Here is a 21,878-nt window from a genome sequence, read left to right on the forward strand (position 1 = left end):
GGAGAGGGATAATGGGGGATAATAAGAGAAGGGCCATCAAGGAACATGTATAAAAGACACACAGACAAAGCCAAAGAAGTAGGTTCAAAGGAGGGAGGCAGGGATGGGTAGAGTGAAAACGAAGACAACTGTACTTAAAAACAATAAAAAAAGAAAAATATACAAATATTTTTTTATTATTTTAAAAAAGAAAAATCCTCACATGGCAAAAAGAAAGAGAAAAAGCCAGAGCAGGAAGCAAATGAATAAGATTAAAGCTAAAAGTTGGGGGAGAAAGGGCCACTAAATATGAATAGCTTATGTTTTTTTTTTCCAACCCCTTCCCCACCACCCCACCCTTCCCACTTCCTTCCCCTGTTTCCACCCCCCTTGTTATTGTCCATATGTCCTTTATAATTGTTCCTGTAAACCCTTCATCCTTTTCCCCCATTACCCCCTCCCCTCTCCCCTCTGGTCACTGTCAGCCTGTTCTCAAGTTCAATGTCTTTGCTTATATTTTGCTTGATTGTTCACTTTGTTGATTAGGTTCCTATTAAGAGTGAGATCATATGATATTTGTCTTTCACTGCCTAGCTTATTTCATAATGCTTATTAGCATAATGCTCTCCAGTTCCATCAATGCTGTCACAAAGGGTAAGAGCTCCTTCTTTTTTTTCTGCTGCATAGAATTCCATTGTGTAAATGTACCATAGTTTTCTGATCCATTCATTTACTGATGGGCACTTAGGTTGTTTCCAGCACTTGGCAATTATAAATTGTGCTGCTAAGTCTACAGCCATAACACCCGAGATCGTCTGATTTCAGAAGCTAAGCAGGGTTGAGCCTGGTTAGTACTTGGATGGGAGACTTATGTTTCCATATTCAAGCAAGATAGGAGATAAGAATTTAGGATTAATTTGGAATTGAGATCTCTGTGTATTCTGGGACCCTTGAGAGAAGGTTCCAGGGGGGAAACAAATTTACTCAACCTCACAGAGATACCAACAAAAATTTATCTTGACCTAGTCTCTGGACAAGGGAAAAAATGTCTTCTGTAAGAAATTGAAACCTTAGGTCTGACTTGACTCAATTTTGTAGTCAGATTTTATATTACCCATTTTTATTACACCTTAAAAAAACATCAACATAAAATCTGTCCCTTTGTAGACACTCACCCATCTCCCTGGTCATGCAAGATTCTATAAGAGGAAAAAGTCTTCTCATGAGGAACTTTGAAGACCTTCTCATGAGGAATTTTGAAGTTAGATTTTATATTACCCATCTCTTATTACACCTTAAAAAATCAACATAAAATCTGTCCCTTTGTAGATGCTCACCCATCTCCCTGGTCATGCAAGATTCCATAAGAGGAAAAAGTCCTTCTCATGAGGAACTTAAAATCAACAAAGGAGAAAACAAGCCATTATAAATGAGAGTCAGAGTAACATAACACACAGCATGATCAAACTTCTAGAACTTCAAATTATTGAACAAAGTATTTTAGGAAGCACAGAAAATATGCTTAAAAGTTTAAAGACATTAAAGAAAAACTGAAAAGAATACATATATGAAAATAATCAAATAGGACTTCTAGAAAGAAAGAAAAACTAGTCACAAAAATGAAAAATTAATGAACAGACCATCAAAGAACAGACCAGTACAGCTTAGGAGAAAAGAATGAACTAGAAGACAGATCACAGCACAGAGAGATAAACATATGAAAACTATGATAAAAAATAGTAATAAACATTTGGGCTAGAAGATCCAAAAAGCATATTATAAAAGTTAAAGGAGACAGCAAAGTACATATGGAGGCAGTAAAAGTCAAACAAATAACATTTGAGAATTTTCCAGACCAATAAAAGGCATGGTTACTCTGACTGAAAAAATACAACAAAACTAAAACCCCACCTCCCCAAAAATAAATCCATACCTAGATATATAATAGTGAGACTACCCACAAAGAGAGAACACCTTAAAAAAACCAATAACAATAGACAGACTTACAAAGAATGACAATTTCAATGACAACACACTTCTCAACAACAACAAAAGAAACAATTATTTTAACATTATCAAGGAAAATAAACTCTCAACCTGAAATTCTGTGCTCAGCTAAACTAATATACAAGAGTGAGGGTAAAATAAAGCCATTTTCAGATAAATATTGAAGAAATAAATTCACAGATCAAAGAAAATTTGAGTAAAGGATAATGAATTTAGAAGGAATAAACAGAATGTAAGACACAATGATGAAGAATTCTGTAAAAATGTGGGTGGATACAAATAAGCATTAACTGGAAAAATAAGAAACATGAAAAAATGATTTATTTTTAAAACAACAGGGTGAAATTAAGATAGCTATAACAATATCATAAAAGATTGGTATATGAGTGTGCATGAGAGAGAGAATAAAAGAGTACACATTCACTAGTATGCAGGGTATTGTACTCGATTTTCAAATATTCCTAGAACCACACACTATTTAGGAGGAAGTTTGGAGATACTAACAATAGACTTTGTTAAATATGCATATTTCAATTTTAACTGCTGAAAGATTAGAGTGAGAATGTGTAACTTCCAAACCAATGAGCAGTGGGGGTAGAACATGTATAAAGAAAACAAGCACATACAAGACAGATAAAGGAAAAGAAATACAAAAGAATCATGACAAGCAGAAAATAAAAGATAAATCAACAATAGTAAACCTAAATGTGCCAGTAATTCAAACCAACACAAAGAGATTAATCTTTTTTATTGTTGTTCAAGTACAGGTGTCTTCATTTTCACCCCACCATGCCCCCACACTCCAGCTATCCGTGCCTCCCACCCTCAAACCTACTCCTTTAGCTTTGTCCATGTGTTCCTTATACATGTTCTTTGATGGTCTTTCCCTATTATCCCTCTCCGCACTCCTCTATGATTACTATCAGTTTCTTATTTATTTCAATGTCTCTGATTGTATTTTGCTTGTTTGTTTGTTTTGTTGATTAGGATCCACTTATAGGTTCAATCATATGGTATTTGTCTTTCACCATCTAGCTTATTTCATTTAGCATAATGCTCTCCAGTTCCATCCATGCTGTCTCAAAGGGTTGGAGATACTGAGCAATACTAGCCATCAGAGAGATGCAAATTAAAACCACAATGAGATACCACTTCACACTGGTCCAAATGGCCATCATAAACAAATCAACAAACAAGTGTTGGAGAGGAAAGGGAACCCTAGTTCATTGTTGGTGGAAATGCTGACTGGTGCAGCCACTATGGAAAACAGTATGAAATTTCCTGAGAAAACTAAAAATGGAACTGCCTTTTGACTCAGCAATACCACTGCTCGAATTATACCCTAGGATCCTGAAACACCAATTCAAAAGAATCTATGCATCCCAATGTTCATAGCAGCACAATTTACAAGAGCCAAATGCTGGAAACAGCCTAAGTGCCCATCAGTAAATGAGTGGATTAAAAAACTGTGGTACATTTACATAATGGAATGCTACACAGAAGAATGAAAGAAGGAGCTTCTACCCTTCGCAAATAGATTAATCTTATTGGTTAACAGAAATATATTCTCAGATTGAATTTTTTTAAAATCAAGCTATATTATTATTAGAAACAAATAATTGAAAGGGATTTTTAAAAATATATATAGTACTTCTGTTTCCAGTGATGATAGGGCTAACTGGGACTGAATTTATCCTCTTACTGTTAAAAACTAGAAAACTAGAAAAGAAAAAAGAGAACTTGGGAGGGAGAGGAGAAGAGGAAGGGAGATGATGGAGAAGAAGAAGAAGGAAGAAGGGGGTTGGAGGAAAGAAGGGAGGGAGAAAGAGAATTGCTTCTAGTCATAGGACAACAGGCATCAAGAGAAGGAAAACAAGGTGAGCCCTATAATCATGCCAGCTTTCTGCCTGGAGACCGTCCAGTCTCTAGCTAAGGAAAGGACCTTCAATGAGAGCATAGCTATTCTGCAGTACTAAGGAGACAGAAATAAGCATCTGAAATAAGTCAGGTAGAGTTCCAAAAACAAAAGATCTACACTAAAAGGATATCCAGAAATTTTCCTAGAAATCTCCTCCAGACTGTTTTGAATACTGAGCCATGAATACACAGAGTGAAACTCCAGAAGCCTGAGGAAAAACAATGGGAGAGCTCTAAAGTAAACAATCCCACAGCTGATATACAGCTGGGGAAATATCAATGCTTGAACCTGTCAAAGTGAAGAGTTGTTAATGAACAATCTGGGCTGGGTATTTAATAGAGAACTCTACCACACACCTTAATGGTTGGGCTAAATTAGCCTTACAGAAAAGGCTTCTTTATACCTGCCCTATTAACAAACTGACAGGAACCAGTGGGAGGGGAGAGAGGGTAATGGGGTGGGGGAGAAGAAGGGTTATCAAGGAACATATATAAAGGACACATGGACAAAGCCAAAGTGGGTTAGGATCAAGAGTGGGAGGTGGGGTAAGGGTAGTGGGGGGGGGTGTACAAATGGAGACAACTATCCTTGAACAACAATAAAAATGAATAAATGCTAAATGTTGTTATATTGAATATTGGTGTAAGACATACATAGACCCATGTCTTAATCTACTATTTTGTAAAATTGGAGTTGAAATATTAAGCAAATTGTTTTTCATGTAAAAAAGTTGTAAGTGATTTGATTTTACCTTGTGAAGAAAATAAAAGTTTCACACCCCACCCCCACAAAAAAAGCTTACACACAGCCTTGAAAGTATCAGTTGATCTGAAAGTAATTTAACAGCCTGCCAGAACAAATCCAATATTCTTTTTAAAAAGGCAACAAAATCTAATGTTCAACAAAGTAAAATTCACAATGTCTAGCATCCAATTAAAAAATACCAGACATGTAAACATGGATAAAGATGTAACCCACAAATAGGAGAAAAATCAATTGATATAAACAGATGCAAAAATGACAAAGGATGATGGTATTAGCAGACAAAGGCTTTAAAATAGCTATTACCCAGACAAGAAGGAATAACTAGGTCTGAATTACCCTGCTGCCACAAACAACCAGAAAAAAATGTACAACATATTATAGGAGAGAAAACCTGTTTTCAGACTTTGGACACCAAGTAGCACAGAACTATGGTCTCTGATGGAATGAAAATAAGGTGAGCCCCATGGTTGCCAGAGCATCCTATTAAAGGTAAATTTAGGACCATAAGGCTGGGAGAAGAACCAAAACACAGTCCAGTGATCTTACTGAGGCCAAAATTAAATCAGAGTTAATGGAAGCTGAGGTGGCTAGACTTCATGAAGTACAGCACCAGAGAGAACAGTGCTATACAGAGTAGTTCCAGAAATCTGTGCATGCACAGGTGAATCTCCAAGAGGCCAGGCAAAGAACAAATTTCTAGGAAAGAACAATTACCAGGAAAATTGTGAGCCAAACTATTCCCACCTCTCATATAAGGTCAGGAATCATTCAAATCTTATCAGCCAGAGTGAAGATAATTTGACACTACATTGAGTATACAACACATTCAATAGTGACGCAAAGAGAGTCACACCGTAGTAAAGGGGATAAATTAGCTCTAAAATCAAGACCATTCTAGAGCTATCCTAAACAGCTTATAAACAATCCTCAGGAACATAATGTGAATGTCCAGTAACTTAAATTCACAGAATAAACCCAACACTGTGAAAATCCAGCTTTCAACAATGTAAAATTAACAATGTCCACAATACAATTAGAATTTAGTAAGTAAACTCAGAAAAAGGAAAATGCGGTCCATAATCAAAGGAAAAAGTAGGTCAATGGATACAGAAGCAAACTGGACAGAAATGATGGAATTAGCAAACAAGGACATTAAGACAGCTGTTATAAATACACTCAATATGCCAAGGATTTAAAGGAAAAATAAAAATAAAGAGAAGTGAAAGACAGTCAAAAGAACCAAATAAAATTCTTGGAGATCAAAATATAATCTATGAAATTAAAATTTCACTAAAGGAATTAACAGAAGATTAGAAATATCAAAAGAAAAGATCAGTAGATTTGAAAACACAAAAATAGTAACTATATAAATTAAGCAAAACAAAAAAAAGCCTGGGGAAAATATCCAGAGGCTTAATGGTTTATGGAACAATATTAAATAATCTAACATACTTGGAATTGAAATTCTAGAAGGAGAAGAGTGGGGGGGGACAAAAATATTTAAAGAAACAATGACAAAGAATTTACTGGATTTGATGGAATTTATATTCTCAAGGAGTCCTGAGCATTATAAACACAAGAATAACAACACCAATTAAACCTGATGAAAGTACAATTGCTGGAAATCAGTGATAAAGAGGGAAATCTTGAAAAGCAACCAGAGTAAAATATGGACTATTATATTTAGAGAAAAAAAAGATAAGCTTGACCTTAGATTTTTCCCCATCAAGGAAGTCACGAGCAAATGGAAACATATACCATGTTCATGGATTGGAAGAATTAACATCATCAAAATGTCCATACTAACCAAAGTAATTTACAGATTCAATGCAATACCTGTTAAAAGTACCAATGGCATATTTCACAGACATAGAACAATTCAAAAATTTTTATGGAACCATACATGACCCTGAATAGCTGCTGCAATTTTGAGAAAGAAGAACAAAGTAGAAGAGGTCACAATAACTGATACCAAACTGCATTACAAGGCCACAGTAATCAAAACAGCCTGATACTAGCATAAAAACAGGTACATAGACCAATGGAACAGAACAGAGAGCCCAGAAATAAACCCAAGTCTCTATAGTCAATTAATGTTCAACAAAGGGGACAGCAACATAAAATAGAGTAAAAATAGCCTCTTCAACAAATGGTGTTGGGAGATCTGGACAGCCACATGCAAAAAAATGAAACTTGAGCACCAACTTATGCCATACACAAAAATAAATTTAAGGTGTATAAAAGACTTAAATATAAGTCATGACACCATTAAAATCCTAGAGGAGAACATAGGCAGGAAAATCTCAGATATTCCACACAGCAATGTTTTCACTGATATGTGTCCTAGAGCAAGGGACATAAAGAAAAGACTAAACAAATGGGATCTCATCAAAATTAAAAGCTTCTGCATGGCTAAAGAAAACAGAACCAACCACATGGGAAAACATATTTATTTGCCAATGATATCTCAGACAAGGGTTTAACCTCCAAAATATATAAAGAACTCACATGACTCCACTCTAAGAAGACAAGCAACCCAATTGAAAAATGGACAAAGGACTTGAACAGACACTTATCCATGGAGGACATACAGAGGATCCAGAGACACATGAAAAGATGCTCAGTATCACTAGCTATCAGAGAGATGCAAATTAAAACCACAATGAGATACCACTTCACACTGGTCCAAATGGCCATCATAAACAAAGTAACAAACAAGTATTGGAGAGGTTATGGAGAAAAGGGAACCCTAGTGTACTGTTGGTGGGATTGCAGACTGTTACAGCCACTATGGAAAACACTATGGAATTTTCTCAGAAAAATAAAAATGAATCTGCCTTTTGACCCAGCAATTCCACTGCTAGGATTATATCCTAAGAACCCTAAAACACCAATCCAAAAGGACCTATGCACCCCAATATTCATAGCAGTACAATTTACCATAGCTAACTGCTGGAAGCAACCTAGGTGCTGATCAGTAAATGAATGGATCCAAAAACTATGGTACATTTACACAATGGAAGGGGCTCCTATCCTTTGCAACAGCATAGATGGAACTGGAAAGCATTATGCTAAGTGAAATAATCCAGGTGGTAAAAGACAAATACTATATGATCTCACCTTTACCAGGAGCCTAATCAACAAAACAAAGAAGCAAGCAAAATATAACCAGACACTGAAATAGAGACCAGGCTGACAGTGACCAGAAGGGAGAGGGGAGGGACTTTCAGGGGAAAGGGGGAAGGGTCTACACGAACAAGTATAAAGGACACATGGACAAAAAAGGGGGGTGGAAACAGGAGGGAGGTGGGGAGGGCTAGAGGGGTGGGCTGGGATGGGAGTAAAAGACAGAAAACTACTTGAAAAACAATTAAAATTAAAATTTAAAAAAGATGTATGGTTTATACTCTCATCAGGAAAACATGTATAGCTTATAAAGCCATAATAGAAATAGAATGGAATACTAAAATTGCTAAATATAAACAAAGGCAGGAAAAGTTAAATATAGCACTATCACATGATCCAGCAATTCTACTTCTGGGAATATATCAAAAGGAAATAAAAACTAACTCAAAAAGATATCTGCACATCAATATTTATAGCAGCATTATATATAGTAGCCAACACATGGAAACAATCTAAGAGACTATCAAAAGATGAATGGATAAAAAAGAAGTGATAAATGTACACAGTGGAATATTATTCAGCCATTAAAAATGAGGTAATCTACCCTGGTTGGTATGGCTCAGTGGAGTGAGTGCCAGCCTGTGAACCAGAGGATCACTGGTTGGATTCCCAATCAGGGCACATGCCTGGGTTGCAGGCCAGGTCCCCAGTAGGGGGAGCACAAGAGGCAACCAAAGATTAATGTTTCTCCCCCACTCTTTCTCCCTCCCTTGTCCTATCTCTAAAAATAAATAAATAATTTTTTTTAAATAATGAGGGAATCCTATCATTTCCAACAACATAGATGAACTATGAAGGTACTATCCTAAATTAAATAAGTCAGAGAAAAACAAGTACTATATGACTTCATTTATATGTGAAATCTAAAAACAAAACAAAAAAAACTCACAAAAAAAGAGAAACGAGGCAAGAGGTGGGAGGAGGGGGAAGGTGGTACAAAGGTACAAACTTCCAGGTATAACAGAAATAAAAACTACTCTTTTTGCTCTGTCCTCCACCATCATGAGTCACATGCACCCCCCAGGAAGGGCCTGTCCTAGTCAGCTCTGCCCTACCACTACCTAGCTGAAACTGATGAGTGACAATATGAAGGCACAGATCTACAAACTGGCCAACAAGGGCCTGACACCCACACAAATCAGTGTGATCCTCAGAGACTCAAATGTTGCACAAGTATGTTTTGAGACAGGCAATAAAATCTTGAGCATGCTTAATTCCAAAGGACTTGCACCTGATCTTCCTGAGGATCTCTACCATTTAATTAAGAAAGCACATTCTTTTCAAGTATACATGAAACACCCAGCAAGATGACCAAATGGGTCCATAAAAGAGTCTCAATAAATGTAAAAGAATAAAAACTCAAACACTAGAAAGATATTTTTAATCTTCAAATATTGAAAATTAAATCATACTACAAAATAACATAAGATAAGGATAACTTGAAAGTTATTTTGATGTAAGATGAAAACATAACATAACTGTATTGGATAAAGGCTCCACTTCTGGTGTAGCAATGTGAGGAGCTCCACACAACCACTCCCTAGTGAAGCTGATGAAAACTATAAATAAGCAACCTTAAATGGTCTAAATAGTATCTTGAAATGGTCCTAAGGACATACAGTTAATGAAAAAACATTTCAATAAAAACAACTTAAAACTGGGTAGGAACAGTGAAAGTCTGTGGCTAGTGAAAGTCTGAAGGGTGATCTGTTCCCTCTCCCCCAACTCCCAGCTCAGCACTATGAAAACTCCATTCACCCCAAAAAAGAGACTTGCCAGGGCAGTCTCTCTCCCCTGACTACCTAGTCAAAAACTATAGCATCATCACACAAGAAGTAGAATATTAGCATTTCTCATCCCATCCCAGGCTAAGTTCCTGGCAAGTATAGCTAGAAGATAGGGACTTCCTTCTGCCCAAGCTCTACACATGGGATAGAGGTTCTGCCTTGTTTGTGGTTCACTGAGGATATGGTAGCCCTGATTCTCCCTGATACAGTTTTTTCATAAAATAGAGGTTCCACACTAGCAGAGGCATGCAGAGAAACAGATTACAACCATACTCCCACCACCCCTACCACATGTGTAGATCCTAAAATAGACATGCCACTCAAAGACAAGTGCACCACTGTCACCACACGAGCTTGAGAGGCCTGGCTGATTTTGCCTAGAGGGAGAGGGAAGCCATAAAGCAGGAAGCTCCTAAGTTCTTCCAGAGAAACTTAGGTCATTTCCAACAGACTGTGGGGAAGTTCAAGACTAAAGTATTCTCAAGAACAATGAAGGGTATGGTGAAAAGATTTGGAGGGTACGTTAAAAATAAAATTAAAAAAGGGGAAAAAGGGGGAGGGATTTTGAGGAACAAGTATGAAAGACACAGAGATGAGGACTGGGGGGGGGGGCGGGGAATGGGAGGGAGGGGGGAGACCGGGCGGGGGGGGGGGGGGGGATGGGAGAAATAGATTAAAAAAAAATGTACTTGAAAAGTAACTAAATAAAATTTAATATTAAAAAAAATTAAAAAACAGACTGGTAAACTCTTTAGAGATATAAGCTAAACCATAGGTCAGCTAGTTTCCTAAACAAATACCAAAGAGACTGCCAAGAAGAACATTCTCAGGTTAAAAAATACTCAAATATTGACCTCTAAAACTATCCTTATGCAGCAGTGTTCAACCTGTGGCCCACGGGTTGTAGTGTCAGGATGGCTATGAATATGGTCCAACACAAAATCATACTTACTTAAAACATTCTGAAATTTTTTTGTGATTATGTGTATTTAATGTATTTAATATGTGGCCCAAGACACTTCTTCTTCGAGTGTGGCCCAGAGATGCCAAAAGGTTGGACACTGCTGCTTGAAAAGAATCCAAATTTAATTGAATCAATTGGTAAAACAATTTTAGCTGGAAGGAATTGTTGAAAACAATAAAACAAACAACTAGAAATTAGTGGAGCTTAACAGTGGAGTGAGGTCAGGAAGAAAGTCACAAAGGCCCTATCATCCCAGGGTAACTGTAAACATACATAAGGAAATTATCAAAAAATGAAAACACAACCCACTGATTGGGAGAAGATATTAACTAGTGATATGAAATGTATCATTAGGTAGTATCTTCTCCCAATAAGTAGGTTGTACATAAAAGTAATTCATACAACTTAACACCCTCCAAAAAAATCCAATTTAGAAAAAGGACAAAGGGCTTGAATAGGCATTTCTCTGAAGAGGACACACAGATGACCAATAGACATATGAATAGATGTTCAATACCATTAATAATCAGAGAAATACGAATTAAAACCATAATAAGATATCATTTCACGCCTGTGAGAGTGGATATTATCAATAAATCAACAAACAAAAAGTGGTGGCAAGGATATAGAGAAAGAGAACCCTTGTGAACTATTGGTAGAATTGCAAATTAGTTCAGCCACTATAAAAAACAGTGTGGCCCTGGCTGGTGTAGCTCAGTGGATTGAGTGCGGATCTGTGAAGCAAAGGGTCGCTGGTTGGATTCCCAGTCAGGGCACATGCCTGGGTTGCAGGCCCGGTCCCCAGAGGAGGACACATGAGAGGCAACCACACACTGATGTTTCTCTTCTACTCTTTCTCCTTCCCTTCCCCTCTCTCTAAAAATAAATAAATAAAATATAAAAAAATAAAAAGGAGTGTGGATGTTCCTTAAAAAATTAAAAATGTAATTACTATATGACCCAGCAAATCCACTTCCGGGTATTTATCTGAAGAAATCCAAAACATTACTTTGAAAAGATATGTGCACCCCAATGTTTATTGCAGCATTATTTACAATAGCCAAGTTATGGAAGTGGCCTAAGTATCCATCAATAGGTGAATAAAGAGAATGCCATGCATATATACAATGGAATATTACTCAGTCATAAAAATGGATGAAATCATGCCATTTGCAAAAACATGGATGGATCTAGTGGGTATTATGCTAAATGAAATAAATCAGAGAGAAAGACAAATATCGTATGATTTCACTTATGTGTGAAATCTAAAAATAAATGAATAAAACAGAAACAAACTCATAGATACACAGAAAACATTGATGGTTGCCAGATGAGGGGGGTGTTGGGAGGATGGGTGAAAACTGATGGTTGCCAGATGGGGGGATGGGATTAAGGAGGAACAAATAGGAAGGACACAGGGACGAGAACTAAGGGGGGGGTGGAAATGGGAGGGAGGTGGGGAGCAAGGGGCGGGGGAGGCTGGGATGGGAAAAATAGACAAAAAACTGTACTTGAAAAAAATAACTAAATAAAATTAAAATTAAAAAAAAAGAATCAATAAAAAAAAAAAAAGAAGTACAAGAAGTACAAATTCCCAGTTATATAAAAATAGTTCAGGGATGTAAAGTTCAGCATAAGAAATAGAGTCAATAATGTTGTAGTCAGTATGTACATTGTCAGATGGGTGCCAGACTTATGGTGATCACTTTGTAAGATATATAAATGTCTAATAACTGTGTTGTATATCTGAAACTAATATAATATTGTATGTCAAGTGTAACTGAAAAATAAATTTAAAAATAAATCTTGACCATCTTATATCATTCACAAATATTAATTCAAAATGTATCATAGATATAAATATAAGAAGTACAATATTTCTAGGAGAGACAGGAAAAAGTCTGTGCACCTTGGTATATGCAAAGATTTATTAGATGGGACAAAGGAGTACAAAATATAAAAGAAAACTGATAAAATGAGCTTTATCAAGAATTTCAAACTTCTACTCTTTTTTTTAATATTAAATTTTATTTAGTTACTTTTCAAGTACATTTTTTTTATCTATTTCTCCCATCCCACCCCACCCCCCCCGCCCGGTCTCCCACCCCCTATTCCGCCCCCCAGTCCTCATCTCTGCATCCCTCATACTTGTTCCTCAAAATCCTTCCCCCTTTTTCCCCTTAAGTTCCCTAAAAACACTATTAAGAAAGTAAAAAGGCCATGAAGAGGCTTTTTATTTTGATGAAGTCCTGTTTCTTTATTCTTTCCTTTATGTTCCTTACTCTAGGGAACATATTGGTGAAAACACTGCTGTGTGGAATATCTGAGATTTTCCTGCCTATGTTCTCCTCTAGTACTTTGATGGTATCATGACTTATATAAATTTTTATTCATCTTAAGTTTATTTTTGTGTATGGTATAAGTTGGTGGTTGAGTTTCAGTTTTTTGAATGTAGCTGTCTAGATCTCCCAACACCATTTGTTGAAGAGGTTATTATTACTCCGTTTTATGCTTCTTCCCCCTTTGTCAAATATTAATTGATCATAGAGACTTGGGTTTATTTATGGGCTCTCTATTCTGTTCCATTGGTTTATGTGTCTGTTCTTATGCCAGTACCAGACTGTTTTGACTACAATGGCCTTGTACTATAGTTTGATATCAGGTATTGTGATCTCTCCTACTTTGTTCTTCTTTCTCAAAATTGCTGTAGCTATTTGGGGCCATTTATAGTTCTATATAAATTTTTGAAGTGTTTTTTCTGTATCTGTGAAATATGTCATTGATATTTTAATAGGGATTGTACTGAATCTATAAATTACTTTGGGTAGCATGGACATTTTGATGATGTAATTCTTCCAACCCAAGAACATGGTATCTGCTTCCATTTACTTGTGTCTTCCTTGATTTCTTTCTTCAGTGTTGTGTAGTTTTCTGAGTATAGGTCTTTTACCTCCTTGATTAGGTTTATTCCTAGGTACTTTATTTTCCTTGTTGCTATATCAAATGGGATTTGTTTTCTGACTTCTGTTTCTAATGTTTCATTGTTCTGATGTTTCTGATGTTACATTCAGAACACAAATGCCTTTGATTTCTGAATATTGACTTTGTTTGCCACTGCTTTGCCAAATTCACATATTAGGTTGAGGATTTTTTTTTGGTAGAATGTATAGGGTTTTCTATATACACTATATCATCTGCAAACAGCAACAATTTTGCTTTCTCCTTTCCAATTTGGATGCCTTTTATTTTTTTCTTGTCTGATTGCTGTGGCTAGGACTTCCAATACTATGTTGAATAGAAGTGGTAAAAGTAGACAACCTTGCCTTGTTCCTGATTTTAGTGTGAAAGCTTTTAGTTTGAACAACAATTAAAAAACATAATAAAAAGAAATCATTTATTAAAAGTCAAAAAAGAACAACAAAAAGAAAAGAAAAAGGCAAGTCAATAACTAGAAGAAAACATTTAAAAATACACATATCTGACAAAGGAACATCTAGACTAATAAAAAAATTCTCACAACTTAATAAAAAGAACCCTAATAAAAATATAGGCTATGATGTGGATATTTCACAAAAGAAGATATATTAGTGACCATACATGTGATCACAGAATGTTGAAAACTGCATAACATCATTAGTCATTAGAGCTATAGCATTAGAAATACACAGGTCGTTTTAGCCACCTAGGGACCGTGAGGCACACCAGACCCTTCTTCTACTTGGGCCCTTCCACAAGACTCTGAGACTTGTAGGCATGTCCTTCCCTACATATCCCAGTCTTCATGGGCACCTTGGGTTTCTATTAACCTGTGAGGAATAACTTGGTTTTGAATTGATTTGAATATGAAATATGAGATCTGTCCAAAGGTATCCAGCCATGTAATATGAAAAACAGAGACATTTATTAAAGATACAAGATATAAGAAACATTACACACTGGACAGTGATGCCTCACTCCCCTTCAAAGTAGATACCTTGGGACCTCCTACAGTTCTCCCAATTGCTATCAGCTGCTGTGTTGTATTTTCCTGAATCTTAATGACAGTTTGAAATCTCTTCCCCTTCAAAAGTGATTTTAGTTTTGGGAAAAGACAGAAGTCTCAGGGAGCCAAATCTGGGCTGTAGGGGGGCTGAGTCACCTGGGTGATTTCATATTTCACCAAAAAACTCTGCACAAGATGTGATGCATGAGCCAGTATATTGTTGTGATGAGGCTGTCAGTCACCAGTTAGTTGCCCATAGCTGCAGTCTTCTAAATCATCTGAATAGTTTCCATGGAGGAATGTTCAAACTTAACACAAAATATGAGGCAGATTTGTTGCTCTACTCACTCAGTCATTTTGAATGTGATAACACCATAGTATATGTGCTCACTCAACAGCATCTATTGCTCCTACTGACTAGTACAGTGAAGTTGTCATTGTTCATGCATGCACATTTCAATCCACTCTCCTTGGCTGCTGGGTTACAATGATATTACTCAAACCACTCTTCTTATATTAACAATGGCTGGTCTTTTTCCAGATAGACTAATAAATACACACACGTAGCAGCAACAAGTACATACATATGCTTTTCAAGCTTGTTTGGATTATTATCAAATATTGTGTATCCTGCTACCAATCAAGTCTTTATAGATACCAAAGAATTAGTATGTTATTTTATTTGATCATAATATACAACAAAATTAAAATTAAAAACAATAATAAGCTCAAGTCTCTTGTACATGAAAAAAAGTTTAAATAACTTTAGGGATCAAAAGTAAGTCATAATTGAATTAGGTGATATTTAAAACTTAATGGCAATAACAGCATTACCTCAAAACTTGTAGGATACAGCCAAAAATATTTAGAGAAAAATTTCCAGTCTTAAATGTATATAAAAGAAGAAATATTTTAAATCATGAAATGCAGTCAATTTATTCTAAAATTCATTTGAGAGTTTAATAAGGGCAAAGTATAGTCAAAATAATTTGGGAGGAACATGAATCCTACTACATATCAAAACTTAATGAAACTATAGAAGCTCCAAAAGTATACTGTTTGCAAGGAGAGAGATAAATTGACCAAAGGAGTAGAGTATATAGAAACTTATTTTTATGATAAAACAGACTTATAATTCAGTGAAGAAAGGATGACATACATCCAAAGAAATATAAAATTGTATCTTTATTTTAAACTATATACAAAATCAATCTCACATAAATTAAAGATCTAAAAGTAGAGGGGGAAATATCACATACTTTTAAAGAAAATATCTTTCTGGTCTTGGAATAGTAAAAAACTTCATAAAGAAAACAAAAAGCATAAACCATATGATAAAAGGCTGACTAATTCCAGCAGCACAAGAATTTAAAAGTTCTGATATATTAAGCAAGCACAGTGAAAAGACAAGTGACAGATAAGAATATAACTGTTAATATCATTAAAGGACTATTATGAAGAATAGATAGGTAATTCATTTAAATCCATATGAAAAATATAAACAAAAAGATAGAAAAATAGGAGAGGTTAAGAAAATTCATTCCAGAGAAGTTCCAGCCAAGACAGAGGTATAGGTAGATATGCTTCACCTCATCACACAACTGAAAGAAAGAAACAACCAATTTAAAAACAAAAAACAACATGAACTACCAGAAAATCAAACTGTATGGAAGCCCAACAACCAAGGAGTTAAAGAAGAAACATTCATCCACACTGGTATGCTGAGACAAAGGATTACAGCTCAAATGAAAGAACAGATCAAAACTACAGAAAAATAACTAAACAACAAGTGCTCACTTTGGCAACACAAATATTAAATTTGGAATGATACAGGGCAGATTAGTCATAGCCCCTGAGCAAGGATGACATGTAAACTAGTGAAGCATTCCTTATTTTTATGGAACAGAATAGAGCCCAGAAATAAACCCATGTCTCAATGGTCAATTAATATTCAACAAAAGAGGCAGAAAAATAAAATGGAGTAAAAAGAGCCTCTTCAACAAGTGGTGTTGGGAGATCTGGACAGCTATACGCAAAAAAAAAAAAAAAAAAAAAAATGAAACTCAACCACAAACTTACATCATACACAAAAATAAACTCAAGACAGATAAAAGATGTAAATATAATCACAATACTACAGAAGTCCTACAGGAGAACATAGGCAGGAAAATATCAGATATTCCACGCAGCAATAATTTCACTGATATATCCCCTACAGCAAGAGTCATAAAGGAAAGAATAAACAAGTGGGACTTCATCAAATTAAAAAGCTTCTGTAGAGCTAAAGAAAACATCAGCAAAATGAAAAAGTAACCAACCATATGGGAAAATATATTTGCCTGTGATACCTCAGACAAGGATTTGATCTCCAAAATACATAAAGAACACACACCTCCACACCAGGAATGCAAACAATCCAATTAAAATATGGGCAAAGGACCTGTCCAAGGAGGACATACAGAGGACCCAGAGACATATGAAAAGATGCTCAGCATCACTAGCCACTGGAGAGATGTAAATTAAAACCACAATGGGATATCACTTCATACCAGTCAGAATGGCCATCATAAACAAATCAACAAACAATAAGTGCTGGAGAAGTTGTGGAGAAAAGGAAATCCTAGTACATTGTTGGTGGGAATGCAGACTGGTGCAGTATGGTGCACTGGTCCACTGTGACTAACAGTATGGAATTTCCTCAAAAAAGTAAAAATGGAATTGCTTTGGGACAGGGGTGTGTGCTGGGGAAAAATGGAGGCAACTCTACTTGAACAATAATAAAAATAAAAAATAAACAAATAAATAAATAAATAAAAATGGAACTGCCTTTTGATTTAGTGATTCCATTGCTTGGATTATATTTTAACAATCCTGAATCATCAAATCAAAAGAATCTATGCACCCCAATGTTCATAGCAGTATAATTTACAATAGCCACATGCTGGAAGCAGCCTAAGTGCCCATCAGTAAAAAGTAGATCAAAAGATCATGGTGCATTTACAAAATATAATACTGTGCAGCAGATCCAAAGGAGGAGTTACTATGCTTCGCAACAACATGGATGGAACTGGAGAGCATTATGCTAAGCGAAATAAGCCAAGTGGTGAAAGACAAATATCATATGATCACACCTATAAGTGGAACCTAATCAACAAAACAAACAAGCATGCAAAATATAACCACAGACACTGAAATTAAGAACAAACTGAAGTAACCAGAAGGGAGGAGGGAGGGGAGAGGAAGGAGATAATAGGGGAGAGATGATAATAGGGGAGAGAAGGGAATGGGTCATCAAGGAACATATATAAAGGACACATGGACAAAGACAATAGGGGGGAAGTAGAATTGAGTGTGGGAGGTGGGGGTGTGTAGGGCAGGGAGAGTAATGGAAAGAAATGGGGACAAGCTTAATTGAACAACAATTAAAAAGGAAAATAACTAAGTGACAAGGAGATGGCCAACTTATCAGATGCAGAATTTTAAACATTGGTAAAGAGGATGCTCATAGAAATGACTGAGTATAGTAGCAAAGTAAAGGAAGAAGTGAAGGCTATACAAAGTGAAATAAAGCAAAATACACAGGAACCAACAGTGAAGGGAAGGAAATGGATTAAATCAATGATTTGGAACAAAATAAAGAAATAAACATTCAACCAGAAGAGAATGAAGAAACAAGAATTCAAAAAAATGAGGAGAGGCTTAGGAACCTCTGGGACAACTTTAAATATCTCAACATCCGAATCACTGGGGTGCCAGAAGGACATAAGGATGAGCAAGGCATTGGAAACTTATTTTAAAAAACAATGAAAGAAAACTTTCCCAATCTGGTGAAGGAAATGGACATACATGCCCAGCAACCCCCAAAAAGTTGGACCATAAGAGGAACATGCCAAGACAGATCATAATTACATTGCCCAAGATTAAATATAAAGAGAAAATCTTAAAAGCAGCAAGAGAAAAGAAACAGTTGCCTACAATGGAGTTTTCATAAGACTATCAGCTGATTTCTCAAAAGAAATCTTGCAGGCAAGAAGGGGCTGGAAAGAAGTATTCAAAAGTCATGAAAAACAAGGACCTACATCCAAGATAACTCTATCCAGCATAGCTATCATTTAGAATGAAGAATCAGTAAATTGCTCCTCAGATAAGGTCAAGTTAAAAGAGATCATCATCACTAGACACCATATAATATGAAATGTTAAAAGGACTTATCTAAGAAAAAGATCAGATCTATGAACAGTAAAATGACAACAAACAACTATCAACAACTGAACCTAACAGAACAAAAACAAACTAGGCAAACAAGTAAAACAGGGATAGAATCACAGAAATGGAGGTCATGTGGAGGATTATCAGTGGGAAGCGGAGAAAAGGTACAGGGAATAAGAAGCATAATTTGTAGATACAAAATATACAGAGGGATGTTAAGAATAGTACAGGAAATGGAAAAGCCAAACAACTTATATGTATGACCCATGGATGTGAACTAAGTGGGGGGGGCAATGCTGGAGGAAAGGGGTGTACTGGGAAAACGGGGAAAAGGGAGAAAAAAGAATGGGACAATGGTAATAGCATAATCAATAAAATATATTAAAATTTAAAATAATAAAATTATTCACAAATTAATTAATTAATTAAGTGTGTGTTTATGTATTTAATTTATGGAAAGCCAAACAAAACTCCTGAATATGATACAGATGCACTAAAGGCACATTTTCCCAAACTTACCTGCTCCACCTCTCTATTGAGGGCATCTACCTTTTCTTTTAATCTGTTACCCTCTGCCTCAGCAGTGATAAGTTCTAATTTAAGGGTATTGTTATCTGTCTCTGCTTGCCGGGCCTTATTTTCCCAGTTTTCAGCATCTTCATTAGCTTTTCGGAGTTGGTCCATCATTTGCCGGTTCTCAGATTCCTGAAAAGCAAATCTTAGGTATTACTTTAAAAGATGTAAAGTGTTTGACATATATTAAACATTATCTGCCAAGTCTTTGGGAATTTACTTGCCACGAGGATCATTTGTAACATAGGCTTGAGGAATTCTACTTACTAACTTTCTCAGGTTAGAAAAATGGTAGCCCCATAATTAACAATAGGGAGTTGGGACCAGGATCTGCCCTGATTCCTGAGTCACACTCACCTATACACTCACCTAAATTAGCTTATTCTTATCTTTAGGACAGGAATGAATATGCTCTTCTAATTGCTTTTGTTCAAACAAAATCCTTCACGTCTTTTTTTTCTGTATATATCTGCTTAATGACTAATTCTCACCTGGTTTCTGAACTTTTGTTTTAGCCTATTCCTGACCACTTTTCTGAGTTGTACTTGCTACAGCTCAGAAAAGCTCTGAGCTACAGCTCTGGCTGCTTGCATCTTAAGCATCAACTTTTGATAATTATCTTGACTTGACACATTTCCTGTATGATTCCTGCTTTCTATTTTTTAGAGATTTTATTTATTTATTTTTAGAGGTGGGAAAGGAGGGAGAAATAAAAGGAGAGAAGCATCGATGTGTGGTTATTTCTCATGTGCCCCCTACTGGGGACTTGGCCTGCAACCCAGGTATGTGCCCTAGACTGGGAATCAAACCAGTGACCCTTTGATTTACAGGTCAGCACTCAATCCACTGAGCCACACCAGCCAGGACTGATTCCTGCTTTTCATGCAGAACCCCAGCCTTAATTTTCTCCTTCATGGACTATTCTTTTATCCACTTTTGCTCTCTATTCTAATAACTTGCCTGAAATGGCTCAGAAGTAAAATATTGAGCCTATGCCTATAAATACTATTAATCAATACACATCTATTTATATACCAGGCATATAACATAGAACCACATTTTTAAAACCTTAAAAGTTCTATCATGCAGAGTGACTAAAATACAATCTTATTTCTAGAGGGAAACAATCGGCCCCACAAGTAATATACTATATTGAGTAATCATTTTGAGGCTATATTTAAAAACATATCTTAGTAGTATGGTTTGGCCAAGTCATTCTAAAAATAATTCATTATTTGGGTAATTAATTTAAAAGGCACTAGATTTCTTTCTCTCTTCCCTGTTAATAAGCAGTGCATTTCCCTATCAAAAACATTAGGCTAGATAAGAGGAAGATGGTGGAGGAGTGAATGGAAAACACATTGACCTCTTCCCAGAACCAACCTAATATTACTACTAAATTGTGGAGAAATCACCTGGAACAAACAACTGGACAATTGTGGGAGAGAAGCCTTATAACCTTGGGTAGACAAAAGAATCATCATCAGCACTAACTGGTATGAAGTGTAGTAGAGACTGAAGAAGGCTGGCTGGGCACAGACAGGCTGCAGGGCCAGAGGGATAATTAAGCAACCAGTTGGACCTCCGTGAGAAGTGTTGGATCTAAATTCTAAGTTAAGATCCCCAGCCTAGAACACCAGAGCCCCCAAAATACAGATAACAAGCAGTGGTGAAAAGTGGCAGGGTTGTTCTCTGCCAGAGATGGATGGCTGGGGACACAAAGAGCTGTTTAAAGGGCCAACACACAAATTTGCATTGTAGCCACTTACTCTGGGCTCTGAAAAAGGTGGGGGAAGAAGCGACTGGAGATGCCTGAGAAGAGAGACTGGGGATGGAAGCTTTGGGGATAGAACTGAAAGAGTGGATGCTGGCATCCTGGTGCTGAGTCATCCCTCATACAGCAGCAGCCATCATTGCTCAGGGAGACCACTACCCTGAGCAGCAGCAGCCCAAAAGAAAACAATAGCCTCAATCTCAGGAGGGGCACTGCCCTGGCCCTGTTATGCTTATTAAGGCTGACTGCTGAGTGCAGATTGACTACATTAACAATTGAAGGAGACAGCCATAGACACTAGATCCCTTGACATCTCCAACTGGCTGCCAAAGGTCAGACACAGTCAACACCTGACATAACAAGAGGCGGATCCAGGAAGAAAAAAACAGTGGTAAATACTACCGAAGCTACAGAGGCTACCAAGAGAAATCCACTGCGGTCTACTCCATGATTTGCAATATTTTCTTTCCTGCATAGCTTTTTAACATTCAACTCTTCTCTAGCAAGTTTGTGCATGTTAAGTCACTAGATTATAAATTACATTATAGTTTATTTCAATTCATATATTTTACCCATCCCTTCTCTTACCCCATTTTTACCTTCCTCTTTCCTGTCATTATTCTCGTTTTAATCTTTGTGTTCTCTCTATAACTTGTTTCCATTCTGCACTCTTACTATTTCTCCCCCATCCAGACACATAAAACCAATTTTCTTCTCAACAGTCTTCTCACATC

At 36.4% G+C, this 21,878-nt stretch overlaps 1 protein-coding gene and 1 non-coding gene across 2 annotated transcripts in view; one reads left to right on the top strand and one right to left on the bottom strand.

Annotated features, from left to right (window-relative positions):
* TSGA10 (testis specific 10) overlaps nt 1–21,878 on the bottom strand; it is a 139,345-nt gene that overhangs the window by 32,752 nt on the left and 84,715 nt on the right. Inside the window, exon 13 of the mRNA XM_053664511.1 lies at nt 19,317–19,502. Coding sequence (XP_053520486.1) covers nt 19,317–19,502 — 186 coding nt within the window. The remainder of the gene's footprint in view (nt 1–19,316; nt 19,503–21,878) is intronic.
* LOC119043282 (U6 spliceosomal RNA) lies at nt 16,378–16,485 on the top strand. Its single transcript, XR_005081384.1, has one exon. It is a non-coding gene; the product is annotated as a U6 spliceosomal RNA (small nuclear RNA).

The sequence above is a fragment of the Artibeus jamaicensis genome, unplaced genomic scaffold (assembly GCF_021234435.1).
Source record: "Artibeus jamaicensis isolate MK-2021 breed Jamaican fruit bat unplaced genomic scaffold, CSHL_Jam_final contig_384, whole genome shotgun sequence".
NCBI classification, from domain to species: Eukaryota; Metazoa; Chordata; class Mammalia; order Chiroptera; family Phyllostomidae; genus Artibeus; species Artibeus jamaicensis.